This window comes from Lissotriton helveticus, chromosome 7 (genome assembly GCF_964261635.1).
Source record: "Lissotriton helveticus chromosome 7, aLisHel1.1, whole genome shotgun sequence".
NCBI lineage: Eukaryota > Metazoa > Chordata > Amphibia > Caudata > Salamandridae > Lissotriton > Lissotriton helveticus.
Genome location: NC_136068.1, coordinates 836,043,810 through 836,058,697, shown reverse-complemented (window position 1 = coordinate 836,058,697; position 14,888 = coordinate 836,043,810). Strand labels below are relative to the sequence as shown.

Sequence of the window (14,888 nt, the reverse complement as noted above, 5' to 3'; positions counted from 1 at the left end):
AGGGCTCAGGATGGGTTGTGGTAGTTTTTAAGGATTAAGGGAGGGGGGTAAATTTTTAGAGCTCAGGGGGGACGGGGGAATTTTTAGGGGTTAGGGGAGGGCGGGGTAGTATTTAGTACTGAGGGCAGGGACGTTTTTAGGGCTCATGGGGGAAGTGGGTTGATTTTCAGGAGGGAGGGGGTAGTTTTAGGACTCAGGGCGGGGGCAGGGGGTGGGGGTCAAGTCTTCACTTCGGAAATGTGTTTAGCATACATTCTTCGACAACGCATAAGTCGTTGTAAAGGCATGCGTGGTAAAGGCATATTCGTAGTTAAGACTTGCGTCTTACAGACTGCATGGAACCATTATATGTAGTAGACGCTTGTGTGATTCCATCACACAACCGCAGAGGGGAAAGATCTGGAACGACGCGGCCAGAGCCACAAGTTCTGGAAGCCCGCACGCGTAACCATGCTTGCCCAAACAACACATTTGTCCCTTAACCATCCATATGCATGGTTAAGGCAAATGCGCTCTAGTGTTCGGAATGGGCAGGGAATTGAAAGAGGAACGTCGGGCAGGAAGCGGACATGGACAGATAAGTGGGGATGGGTTTGGGTCTGAGGTAGGTTTCGGGGGGGTTTGTGGTAGTTTTCAGGGGTGAGGGGGTTTTGGGAAGTTTTATGGGGTGGGGTGGTTTGGGGTAATTTTTAGGGTTAGGGGTTCAGGGTAGTTTTCAGGGGTTCGGGTTCAGGGTTATTTTTCAGGGAAGGGGTTTGGAGTCGTTTTCAAGGGTGGTGGTGTTTTGGGAAGTTTTCAGGGGTGGGTTCAGGGTAGTTTTTAGGGGTGGGGAGGGTTTGGGTAGTTTTCAGGGGTGGGGGCATGGGATAGTTTTCAGGGGTGGGAGCTTCAGGGTAGTTTTCAGGAGTGGTAGTGTTTTGGGAAGTTTTCTGGGGTGGGGGGTGTGGGGTAGTTTTCAGAGGTGGTGGGGTTTTGAGGTAGTTTTCAGGGTGCTCGGGTACTTTTTAGGGGTGGGGGTTTGGGTAGTTTTCAGGGATGGTGGGGGTTCGTGGTAGTTTTCAGGGGGTTCGGGGTAGTTTATAGGGGTTGGGTGTTTGAGTAGTTTTCAGGGGTGGGGGACTGGGGTAGTTTTCAGGGGTGTGTGCAGTGGCGGATCCTCCATGGGGGCGTTTGGGCGCCACCCCACTGCTTTCTCGCCGTGCGAGAAGGCAGAAACAAATGGTAGTTCTCTACTATTTGTTTCTGCCTTCTCGCACGGCGAGAAAGCAGAAGTTCCTGCTTGAGAGAGTGGGACGGGTTACTCGAGGGCAGGGGGGAGTGGCTTTCCCGACTGTTGTTAATACTGTCTGTTTGGGCAGCCTGAGAGGCTGTCCAAACAGACAGTATTAACTGTATTAATAACAGCGGGCAAGCCGCTCCCCCCTGCCCTCGAGTAACCCCTCCCACTCTCCCTGTTCTCTGTATGCTGCAGCATACAGAGAAATGACATGGTGTTGGGGCAGCCGGCCGAACCAATCACAGCGCTGTGCTGTGGTGGAGGGGAGGGAGGCTGCCTGGCTTCCTGCGTGACGACGAATTCAACAACAGGACGTCTGGAGTCGGAGCTAACTTGAAGGCGGGAAGCGGAAGGTAAGGTAAGTTAAGTTTAATGACTTTGCAGGTGACTGACATCTTTTATTCTTACGTTACTCGGCTTGTACAGTTGAGTGGGAGCAGTTGCACGTCTGTGCTATGAAGGGGGGTGGTGGCAGGTGTACTCTAGGCTTGTGCGCCGATATGTACAATTAGGTGGTGCGGCCGGCCCTCGCTGCAGTTTGGCAGTAGTTGCACTTTTTGGGCCTGTAATTCACACAGGAGTCGGGCTGTGAGAGGTGTCTCATGTACTGCGTGAGGCTGAGGCCCAGGGGCGGCTCTTGTCATTCAGGGCAGCACAGGGCCCCGAAGACCAGCTCTGCTGAGAGAGTCGAGCACTGAATACTGGCAAACCCACCCACCACTGGAGGAGTTCTTCTGCGTTGCACCCCAGGGCTGAGAGTGGAGAGATGGTAAGCTTTCAAACGGCACGAATGATCCACAGCCATTAAAACAAAGTGTCACTCCTGCCTTCCTTTCCAAAGGGGCTACTTCCAAGCCAGGAAGTTCATTGCTCTGTTTTATAATGTGTGCAATACCCCTTGTCGGTCAGGGCAGGCCCTTAGGGCCTATCACCGAGTTACCCCTGAGTTGTTGGCCCAGGCTTGTTCATGTCATCCATGTCCGCTGTCGGGCATTTTAGAGAGGGATCTGGAGTCCCTACAGACATGGTTCATGGCTAGATTAGACGAACTTGCTCCCGTGACCTCCCCCCGCAAATCTGCCAGTCGTGCCTCTGCCCCTTGGTTTACTGAAGCACTGGCTTTGTTGCGGCGGCAATGTAAGGCTGCTGAAAGATCTTGGCGCCGGCAGTATGACCCAACAGCGAAGCTATTCTATAGGGCTGCTATTAAATCTGACCAGCGTGACATCTTGACAGAAAAGAAAGCCTACTTCTCTCGGAGAATTGAGGCAGCCGCTAATACCAGCAGGGAGATATTTTCTATAGTGCGTGAATTCACTGCTCCTAAAACGAGTTCTCCGTCGAGCTCTCATTCGGAATCCTGGGTGACCTCTCTGGCCAACTTCTTTACGAGCAAAATTAAGACCATTCAAGACTCATTTCTGGCTGTGGGGGCAGGGGGACTCCCCGAGGTCAGCATTTTGTCTGGCCCAGTAACTAAGGGGGAGCCCATTCTATCGGAATTTCCCCCATTGTCGGTTGCTACATCTTTAGATATTATATCAAAACTAAAGTCAGGGTCCCCGCAGGATCCGTGTCCAGCTAAATGTTTGGCGAGAATGGCGGGAGTAGTGAATCCCATTATTAACCCCGTGCTGAATCTGTCGCTCAGCTCCGGAGTGGTCCCTCCTGCCTGGAAGCAGGCGTTAGTTATACCATTATTGAAAAAGCCCAATCTGGACCCGGGGGTGTATGCCAACTATAGGCCGATCTCCCTTCTGCCAGCCCTTGCCAAAGTAGTTGAGAAACATGTACAGGTTTCCCTTTCCAGTTTCCTTGAGAACAACAACCTCCCTCACAGCACGCAGTCAGGCTTTCGTACCAACTTGAGCACTGAGACTGCGCTGCTGGAAGTTACAGAAGTCATCAAAGAGGTACTGGATGCAGGAGGCAAGGCTATGCTGGTAATGCTCGACCTATCGGCGGCATTTGACACCGTCCCCCATGAGGGTCTCCTTGCTACACTTAATGAGATCGGTCTGCGGGGGACGGTGTACAACTGGTTCAGATCTTTTCTAGCTGGCTGGTGTCAGACGGTCTGGGCCCCCCCTTTTTCCACCGTGGTGCCACCATTAGAAGTGGGAGTCCCACAGGGGTCTATTTTGAGCCCGACCCTTTTTAATATCTGTATGACCCCTCTGGCAGCACTGGCGGAGTCTTTTGGGGCCCAGATCTTGTCATATGCCGACGACACGCAGCTCCTTTTCACGTGTGGAAAGGGGGCTGATTTTGATGGGGAGAGTATTAGAGGCTGCCTTGGGGCTGTGTTTAAATGGTTCCAGCAACACAGCCTCAAGTGCAATTCGGACAAATCCGAAGTGCTTTTCTTTGGCTGCCGGTCGGATCCCATCTGGCAGGCCTGGCCTGAGAATATGTTTCCGCCTTCGGCTGCCTCTACAATGGCCAAGAACCTGGGGATAAAGATTGATAATGATCTGTCTATGAAGCCCCAGATTCTTGGCCTTACAGGAAGATGCTTTGGCATTCTCAAGATGCTTCGTAAATTTCTCCCTCTTCTCTCGCTGGCTCACAGAAAAACCACGGTTCAGGCACTCATTGGATCGCGCCTTGACTACGTGTACATTCTGTACTTGGGTTTGCCAGAATATCATCTTCAGCGCCTGCAGAGAGATCAGAACTCTGCGGCACGTGCCATCTTTGGATTCCATCGTCACACCAGGGTTTCTGATCTACTGCAGACTTTGCACTGGCTGCCCATTCGAAAACGTATCGTTTTCAAGGCTCTCACTTTGGCCTTCAAAGCTCTTCATTTGTCCGGGGCCAAGTACATTCAAAGACGGATGGCCTTTTACCATCCTACTAGATCATTGAGGTCAGAGTCGTTGGCCCTGGCCTCGGTCCCGATCATAAGAAGAGTGAGGGTTGGCGGTCGGTCTTTCAGGCAGTTAGCGCCCCTACTGTGGAATACTCTGCCGGTCAGTCTCCGAAGGAATCCTTTCCTGTTGGCTTTCAGGAAGGATCTGAAATCATGGTTGTTCGCTCAGTAGTTTTTCTTCCCCTCTTGTCTCTGTCCCATGCTTGTTTTGGGTTAAAAGCGCCGGGACACTCTCCGGAGTAGCCAAGCGTTATACTAAACACACCATAACATTTAACATTTAACATAACATTTAGGCCCTGGAGTGCTGGGCAAAGGAAATAATAATAACACTTGCCGCGTTTATCTGCTGCCACAGCAGTGCCAGATATCCACGGAAGCGGAGACAGCGGAATGAGTTAGGGTCGCATTTGCAATATAATCTAGAGCGTGTTTTTTGCCAGTCTTGGAAATCTGTCATTTTTTGACTGAACTCTTGGAGCCCTGGTTAACTGGGCTCCAACATTTAGATGTAGGGGAAAGACGGGCAGGAAAGCGCCTTATAAATTTGCGTGCTGAATTTATTCTAGTACATGAACTTCTACATTTACAGAAAGAGAAGATGATGCCTGTGAGTCTAAAAGGTTAGAAGATGGGTATTAGGCTAACACTAGAACTGTCACGAAGTACGGGAGTACTTTAATGTAGTGCTCTATCTGCAGTGATTGCACTCTCCTAAACTCCGTCCCTCCGTGCATCTAGGCAGATTCTGCTGTTCTGAGGGCAGGAGGAGGCTGTGTTTATCTTTACATGTCATATGCTACGACACAAATAATTTCTGACAATGTGATTGTTTGTGTGCTGGCAAACAGTAGCGTAGTCCATTAAATTCTGTTTCAGGCCTCTACCTGCACGAGTTTATTCTAGCAGGAGCTGAGCTCTGCAGTCTGCACTCAACTCAAGAAGGGAGGAAGTTTCATCAGCTGCTCACCTTTGCACAGAAAGAAAGATGTGAGCCTTAAGGCAGTTCAGGTAGACTGGCTTCCCTCCCCTCAACTGGGTAGTAAAGGACAGCCATAACTGGGAAATAATGCCCCCCTACCCTTTTCGACCCTGGCCCTGATCCTATTGTATTTGCTACACTATTGCTTGCCAATGCACTGCTCCCACCCTAATCCCATGGGTGGGTTACACGGTTTGGTGCTGTAGTGAATTCCATGTTACATTCCTTCTTATTTTATGGTTTATTATTAATTCATGTCATTCTATTCTCTTTTCAAGTATTTCTATTTTATTTTATGAGTTCTCATACTATAGCAATATTGTTACATTCCTGGACACCATGTTTGTTCATTAAGTTTGCTCACTTAGCTTGCTACATAAGTCATGCCCAAATTTTACGCCCTACCACTTTCAATTGTCACCAGCCGCCACTGGGTGTGTGGTTAAGGCAAATGCGCTCTAGTGTTCAGAATGGGCAGGGACTTGAAAGAGGAGTGTCGGGATGGGAAGCGAACACGGACAGGTAAGTGCAGCTGGGGCCAGGTCTGGAGTAGTTTTCATGGGGGGTTTGTGGTAGTTTTCAGGGGTGAGGGGGTATGGGTAGTTTTCAGGGGAGGTGGGGATTTGGGGTAGTCTTCAGGGGTGTGGGGTTCAGGGTAGTTTTCAGGGGTTGGTGGTTCAGGTAGTTTTCAGGGGTGGGTGGTTCGGGGTAGTTTTCAGGGGTGCTGGGGTTCATGGTAGTTTTGAGGGGGGGTCGGGGTAGTTTTTAGGGGTGGGGGATTTGGATAGTTATCAAGGGTGGTGGGGGTTTATGGTAGTTTTCAGGTGGGTTCTGGGTAGTTTTTAGGTGTTGAGGGTTTGAGTAGTTTTCAGAGGTGGGGGATCGGGGTAGTTTTCAGGGGTGGTAGGGGTTCGGGATAGTTTTTAGGGGTGGGGGTTTGGGTAGTTTTAAGGGGTGGTGGGGGTTTGTGATAGTTTTCATAGGAGGTTCGGGGTAGTTTTTAGGGGTTGAGGGGTTTGGGTAGTTTTCAGAGGTGGAGGGTTCGGGGTAGTTTTCGGAGGTGGTTCAGGTACGGGGTGGTTTTCAGGGTGGGGGCTCGGGGTAGTTTTCAAAGGTGTTTGGGGCTCAGCATACTTTTCCGGGGTGGGTGTTTCATGGTAGTTTTCAGGGGTTTGGGGTAGTTTTCTGGTGTATGGGGTTTGGGGTAGTTTTCAGGTGTGGGGGGTTTCGGATAATTTTGAGGGGTGGGGGAGTTCAAGGTAGTTTTCAGAGGGGGTTCGGGGTAGTTTTCAAGGGAAGTTTTTAGGGCTTCGGGGAGGGCGGTCGTTTTTAGGGCACAGGGGGAGTTCAGGGTAATTTTTAGGGCTTAGGGGAGGGCGGGCAGTATTTAGGACTGGAGGCAGGGACATTTTTAGGGCTCGGGGGAAGGGGGTTGGTTTTCAGGAAAAAGGTGGGTAGTTTTAGTACTCAGGGTGGGGGCTGGGGTCGGGGGGTCAAGTCTTAACCACAGAAATGTGTTTACCATACATGCTTTGACAATGCATTATTCGTTGTAAAGCCATGCGTGGTACATGTGTGGTAAAGGCATATTCGTGGTTTAGACTTGCATTGTACAGACTGCGCGAAACCAGCATGCCTGGTAAGCGCATGAGTGAATCCATCTCACAACCCCTCTAGACACCAAATATTGCTATATTTTACTACTAAACAGGCAGTTATAAGTGCAGTTATCTTGCAGGCAATAGGGTCATGTTTTGAATGTTGCAGTTAAAAAGGGCTTGACTTTAATGGTTCATCAGTTGGAGCAGCACTGTGGTCAAAAGCTCTAGGGACCCCACTAAACACAGTTTACTCATGATGTTACTACTAAACAGACAGTCACAGGTGCAGTTACCTAGCAGGCTGTAGGGTTAATATTACAATGGTGCAGCAGGTGCAGTGACACCGGGACCAAAAGCTCTAAGCATGCCACTAAACACCTAATATTGCTAAATTTTACTACTAAACAGGCAGTCACAAATGCAGTTATCTTGCAGGCACTAGGGTAATGATTTGAGTGGTGCAACAGGTGCAGTTGCACAGGGCCCAAAGAGATCAGCACTCCTCTAAACACCTAATATTGCTATATTTTACTAATAAACAGGCAGTCAGAATAGCACTTACCTTGCAGTTAAAAGGGGCATGATTTCAATGGTGCAGCAGGCAGAGTGGCACTGTGGTAAAAAGCTCTAGGGTCCCCACTAAACACAGATTATTGCTACATTTTACTTCTAAACAGACTGTCACAGTGCACTTATCTAGTAGGAACTAGGGTCATGATTACAATGGTGCAGCAGGTGCTGTGACACCAGGACAGAAAGTTCTAGGCTCACAACTAAACACCCAATAGTGCTCTATGTTATTACTAAACAGGCAGTCGTGCAGTTACCTTGCAGGCACCTAGGTCATGATTTGAATGGTGCAGTGGCACCAGGCCCAAAAGTTGTCAGAACTCCTCTAAACACCAAATATTGCTATATTATATTACTAAACAGGCAGTCATAAGTGCAATTATCTACAGGCACTAGGGTCATGATTTCAATGGTGCAGCAGGTGCAGTGTCACTGGGCCAAAAGCAAAACACAGATTTTTGCTATACTTTGCAACTAAACAGGCAGTCACAAGTGCAGTTATCTTGCAGGCACTAGGGTCCTGATTTGAATGGTGCAACAGCTTATAAAACGTAATTTTTTTTCTGTGTCATGTGTTCGTCTCTAATAAAAAAAATTATGTGTCATGTGTTTGTTGTTGGAGCATTATGTAGCATAAACCCGAACAAAGTGATTGCAGTGCTTTATATGTGCACATTCCATGGTGCTCTGAAGGGATGTTTTAACCTTTATCCATTGGGACAATTTCTGTACAGCGTTACAGCACCAGACAACTGCCACAGAGCCTTGGATTGTAAACACGGTCATGTGCCTGTTGTAAAAGTATTCCACGAGTTTTGTGATTGCAGCCTGTTCTTCTACTGGCTGGGAAGGGAGGCTGTATAGTTTCAAGAGCAGTGAATTTTAAAATTCCAGATGCTAGGCATTGTTGTCTCATTGATCAAGCATGTTTGGTGACTGTATGGAATGTGTGCTGCTGTTCTTTTTATAGAATGTATCTATTAGTTTGGAATAATAAAAAAAACAGTTTTTTTGTTTTTTTCTTCTTTGGTGTGAGTTCTCTTCTTTTTTTAACACCAAACGTTTAGCTTAGTAAGTAGGTAGGTGGAAAAACTGACTGTTTTTTTGTACGGGCCTGTGCAGATTATATTGTTCTAGCACCAAAAACATGTTATATTGTTAGCTGTATTTTCTGTTGGTCATGTGAATAAGCAATGTGGTAATTAAGCGATACTCTGTAAACTGAAGCAGGAGTTATTATCTAATAGTGAGAATGTTGCTGTTCATCTTTCCGTGGATGGTAAATACATTCATTTTTATTTGCATACTTTTAATGTGTGGTATTTTAGCGTAATAATTGCTAACAAGGGTCTGAGTTCCCCCAAATTAATTTAAACAACCTCCTGTATTTTCGTTCTTAAATAAAGAACATCAACTGCACATTCTTAAAACAGGCAAACTCTTTGTCTAATTTAGCTCGCTTTACGCCTGGCATTTTAGCTTAATAATTGCTTAAAAGGCTTTGTGTCCTGTATTTTCGTTGTTATATAATATAAAGAACACCAACTGCACCAACTGCACATTCTTAAAACAGAAAATGTGCAGTTATCTTGTAGGCACTTGGGTAATGATTTCAATGGTGCAGCAGATGCAGTGGCCCCATGGAATTATTATAACAAACGTCTTGAAAAAAATATAGTATTTGCTACAACATAGAAGCTTCAAAGTATATAGCACAAAAATTGAAAATTTCACAGTGTACGGTTTAAATTAAGAAAAATTGTTAACCTTAAGTAACAATGCCAATGACAATGCAAGTGCAAATATTTACTATATTCTCATTATTGTTTCAGAGTTTATATTCATTTAAAAGTTTTTTTTGCAATAATAAAAGAAAGTGTGGACTGCAAAATAAAAATAAAAATCTTTGTGGGAGAAATCTGTAATAAAAAAAAGAAGCTTGCCTAGCTCAATAAAACAACAGTCTCACTTTCAGTGTGTTTCGTTCACTTATATTGCACAAGTGCTCAAATGCTCATTTGAAAAATGTTAAGTTAATTTTCATTTGTTTTCTTAACAATGGACAATAGCCTTTCATCTAGTTTTCGTAATCTTGTTTTTTGGGAGATTTGCAAAAACAGCGCTTATGCTGTACTTGTATGGTTTTTCATCCACCCTTTGCACATTCTCCCCATAGCTGCTCTACTTTCAAGCCTACTTATCATGTACAAGTTTTTTTATCTTTGTCCTCCACCATTTACCTAATCTCTCCACTTTATAATACTACTAGTAACAGCACAATATATATTGCCTTTTTGTACATAAACAAGTCATAACACTTTAATAGACTTTCTGTAACTTACAACTACTCAGCAAGCCTCAACTTACAACAAAGAAAAGCTTATTATTAATGATTAATTAGCGAAAACTAATGCATTTACTAATGCTTGTTTGCGTGGCCACAGAACACCAAGGTCCTGCAATATCATTTAACAAGCAATGGTGCATGCCGAAGTTTTGGCTGGGCCCGAGTCGGCAAACTCAAAGCATCTGGCGCCATCTTCTGGTATTAGCCGTGTTAGATGACCGTTAATAAATAGGGCAGGCATGTTTTAAAATCTATAACCACGTGGTAGATTTACAAAAAAATAGTGGAACACAGCGCACCAATCAAAGTTGCTGCACTTAATTCTCTAGGTTGAGAGAGTAGCGCTTTCGTCCCTTGCAGGTTCTCTTTAAGGCTGCCTAGCTCCACTCATAGGTGTTTGCATGCAGTTGAGGATAGATTTTGTACTAGAAGGGTACATTTCCTGTACAAAATCCTATTATTAGACTATTTTTTAAACATTTGGCACATTTAATGTCTGCGGTACGGAGCAGCACAAATTAAATGCTTGAAATGTTTGGAAAAAGGTAAGCATTTCTCCTACTTACCACCTGTTTCAAGGAGCTATTATTTTTTGATGTAAAGCCAAACAGTCTTTGTAGATCTGGCTGTGCAACAAAAACCATAGGTGGCAGCGTGGGAATGCCCAAGTGCCACCCATGGAACGCTCCCTTGACTTAAAGTTCACAAAGCTCTATTTGTGCTACTTTAAGGGCTACTTTCCAGCACAATAAAATTTTGCGCAGTAGAGTAAAACCTTGTTAAACTCTTTGTGCACTTTACATTACCCTGCATGACTTTGTGGCAGTGCAAAGTGTTGATATATCTTCCTCTAAATGTTACAATATGCGTGTGGGGCCCTAAGAAAGTGTGGTGCCTGGTAAATAAAGACCGCCCTTCTTCTGATGAACCTGTATGCAGTTTGTTGTGGGAGTATTTTATTCCCTGTAATACACACTGTATGGCACCTGACTCGCTCCACTTGTCATTTATTAGGGAAGATGACGGTAGATGTCGGAACACCCTGCATTCAAACTTCAATTTTAAAACTACAAGCATAGGTCAGAACCACATTTTTCAACATGTGCATTACATTAATAACTATACTGTTACCTTCAAGGAATCTATTATTTACGTCATTTTAATATCAGAAGGCGTTTTTATTCTCACTCGTACATGCAATGGTCTTGCAGAGACATAGCTATCAATAGTGCAGCAGGTGCAGTGGCTCTTGGGTCCAGGGGTTTGAGGAGCCCGTAGCGCCTCTAATACAGCTTTTCTGCTACCAAACAAAGGATGGGGCGTACTTCTTTAGCGAATAATTGACAAGTGTTTAGGGGGAAGTTGCAGTCTCCGGTTGATAGTGATGGTCCTGTTTATCATTATTGTTATCATTGTTAGATCCAGTTGCACCAGAAGGAGAAACATATTAATTTACTGTTTTGTTTTTCTTACAGATAACCAGTCAGTACTGAATAAAACCACATTTGATGTTTACAACTCTTCTATGAATTCTTCTTCTTTCTTGGTAAGTTGCATTGGCACTTTGCAGCATCATGTGTCTGGCCCAGAAGAAAGCAATACACGTATAGCTCATCGGCTTTTAGTTTGATGTTTTCAAAAGGATTGTTGAACCCTTATGATGAGCAGACAGTACATGTTATTCGATGTTGTATCAAGCAGAATATTATAATACAAGCCTTTTTTACCCAAGAAGCATTATTTGTGTATTAACCGAACAATTATTGAAGCCTGGCCCATCACTGGTATTTCTAGGTTTCATCCCTAGGGTACAGACATGACAGACTATGCCTTTCGCCCCAGTCCTGAGAGTTGTGACCCCCTTAGTATGCCTTCCTAGGTATCTGTGGTGCTTACATGGTCCCAAAGAAGAACAGATCACCTGTTGCCACAGAAGGAGCCTTGGGCACTCTAGGGCCTGTGATACAAACAGTTAGTTACTTGGGGCCCATTCAGAAAAGATAACAAAAATCTGCTCTTGGTTTCCTCCCAAATTTGGAGTTCAAATTCTGTGGAATTCACAGGAGTGTCTTGGGGAAGTTTCAACTGTCTCAGGGTTACTCCCCGAATCTTTTTGTGAAATCCATTTTCATGCAAAAATCCAAAAACATGCGCAAATGCGCCTGCTGTTTTTTTTCCCACAAGCAAAATGTTTGCCGACTGACAAATCGCTTCTCATAAACCCCTACTAATGTTGGGTGTTCTCTGCCCTTTACAATCTTGGAAAGGGATTTACTCTCTAACAGTTTCCAGGGTGGATATATGTCATGGAAAGTTTTATGATACTCATAAACGTAAATCTTTATAGGTGTGCACAAATGTACAGCTAATTACCACCCTGAAAATGTCCGCTCCCTGCTATATGGAGAAAATGTACTCCTGAGCAGGCCCCCCCACCCCACCGCGACTAGGGGAGGGGCGCCCTTAGTAGCGCCATGGGACCGAACCTCCTCCGGGGCTGGATGAGGAGGGAGACCGGTGATGTCACTGGGGAGTGCGGAGTAACACATAACCGAAACTTAGGAGTTTATTTAGGGCAGCTTCGTAGGGGTCTTGTCTTCTTCGTCCTATCGGACTCTAGGGAAGTGGCAGGAGCATCGTCAACCACCCACCCACCCGGCAGAAGATCAAGGGGGAGCGTTGGGCATGTACAACAATGGAGGTTCAGCAACTGGATGGACCCCAAGAGGGGGTAGGAATGAAGTGTGCACAGGGTAGGTGGGGAGGAGGGACTGACCTGCTGGTGGTCCTGGACTCTACTGCCCTAACCTGCAACATCTTGGGGAGTTTGCCTGTGTTCAGGTGCCTCGGTGGGCCGGATATATGTCATGTAAAGGGAAGACAACCTTTACAACGCAACTTTTACTACGCAGTGCCATTACGACGCAACTTTTACAACGCAAACCATTACAACGCATAGCGCTAGGGGGCGCTCTAGGATAGTGAATAGGTTTAATTTACTATCCAACACTTTCCCTACTATCCACGGGGACTGGAGTTGGAATAGTAAATTAAACAATTCACTATCCAGCGCCCCAAAGCACTATGCATTGTAATGGTATGCGTTGTGAAAACCGCGTTGTAAAGGCATGCGTTGTGAAAGCATGCGTTGTGATGTCATACATCTCATGTAAAGTTTTATGATACTCATAAACGTAAATGTTTATTGGTGTGCACAAATGTACAGCTAATTCTCACCCTGAAAGTGCCCGCTCCCTGCTATGTGGAGAAAATGTACTCCTAAGAAAGTCTTTCTATGAGTGCTATCCAAGAAGCAATGTACGACCGTAGTGTATAGTTACACCCCGAAATGGTTCCATTTATGCCTGTCAGGAACCCGCAAAAAGGATACTTGGCAAGACCAGCCAGCCAGTGTTGCCACTGTGTAACTGAATATAACACATTTGAGGAATCAAATCGGGGGATCAAGGCAGGATTTGCCCTGTGAGTTTCTTGCCTTTTATAAACTCCGGTCTGATCCCATTCCACACTGACACTAGCTCTCCACCCTGGAAACGCTTGCAGATGTTCTCCAGGACGTTAATAAGATCAGAGAATGGCCACAAATGTTGGGAGGATGCAGGGCTAGACGTTTTTGACATGGGAAAAATGTTCCTCCCTTGAGGAAAAAAAAGGAAACAAAAAAAGCTAATTTGCACACCAGCCTTAATTTGTCCAACAAGGATTTGCGTAGCCTGCCCATAACTCCACACTGAGAAGACAGCTGATGCCACATGGCACTCCCAGTAATACGCCTGGGAAGTGTCCAGTGGCACAGCTTAGCAGACGTACTACTAGGAATGTTTCTGAGTTCCCAAATGTACGTTTACATCCTTGCATAGGACTAAGTCTCGGATGTACATGTCTAACGCTTGTTTGTGAATTGGCCCCATGTCAGAAAAACTTTTCACAAGTAGAAAGCCATCTTTTTTGATTGCCAGAAGTGTCTTAGGTTTGCAAAAGGCTGTTTGCATGTGTAATTTAAACTTACACATGCAAGTAGCTTTATAAATTCAGTCCTCTCAGTTTACTCTTACAAAAAGCAAGAATAGCATAAGGACTGTGGTTAATTCAAGACACCTTTTTAGCAATCCCGCCACATTGAACATTGCAGTTAAGTAAAAGATCAGTCATTATTGGAGCACTAAAGTGCTACATTTAAAACTATAATTGTGTACATCAAAAACGTTTTTAGATTGCGAGAGATTTAGTCCTACTATAAAATATTAATATAAGCACCCCTCCCCTCTACCCGGAACATGAACGCCAGTACAATTTCTGTGGGATGGTGCACTGGTCGAAAAATACAAAATGGGGGACACAAAAAAACTGAATGTGAATCCACCTCTAGCACAGTCCACGCTAAAGTCCATTAGCCACTGAAAACCACCTCCTTTACAATCGCGTTTTCATTCTTTATGGACGAATCACCTTTATTGTCCAGCAAACAAATGTCACCTTCTATTATATATTCTGAACATCATTTGAGGTCAGGATACACAGGTAAATAATCTAAGTAAAGAGGTAGGAATTTGACGGACGCAGAAGTAAGATTTTTTCTTGTCATATATTTGTGACTGATTGCTTTTCATCTGCAGTTGGTGAGGAGGTGAGGTGTGTTTGCTTGTCTCATGGTGGCCGATGTAATATATCATGGTGGTGGGTCCAGCTGATTTTGTCTGGTTTGGTGTTCTTAATGTAGGGGAAGTCGCCCCGGCTGTGGTCTATCCTTTCTCATTTGTTTATGTCTACGGTTGCAACAGCGTTCATAGCCGCATTCACTTGTCTTTCTGTTGAAGCACTGGGTGTGCCAGGTAAGGATGCGTCGGTGCCATTTGCAGGTTGCTTTCTCTCACTTTATGTGAATGGGAGGTTGATGGCGGACCTGCAGTGCTTCTAGTTTCATATGCTGTGTAAAGCATTTGTGATCTTATTGTCTTTCACACTTATGATTATAAGCGGTTTCGTGCCAAAATTATCTTGTTTTCCCATGATTGTTGAAGTGTATTTTTGATATGTTTGGCTTGTGTGTGTTTGTGGTGATGTGATTTGTTTCAGGCCTCTGCCTTGTACTTTGTCCCATATTGCATTGTCAGTGTAGTGTGCTGTGTATCCCATTTACTGGCAGTTCTCCTGGTATGCATGACTGTCCATCCGAGGGAATATGAAATTCTAACTCATAGTGCTAGCCTTTTTAG

The 14,888-nt window shown here is 45.2% G+C and overlaps 1 protein-coding gene across 1 annotated transcript in view; it reads left to right on the top strand.

Moving 5' to 3' along the window:
* Positions 1–14,888, top strand: part of LOC144769271 (electrogenic sodium bicarbonate cotransporter 1-like) — a 584,697-nt gene that overhangs the window by 382,877 nt on the left and 186,932 nt on the right. The window contains exon 12 of the mRNA XM_078653329.1: positions 11,127–11,197. Coding sequence (XP_078509455.1) covers positions 11,127–11,197 — 71 coding nt within the window. The remainder of the gene's footprint in view (positions 1–11,126; positions 11,198–14,888) is intronic.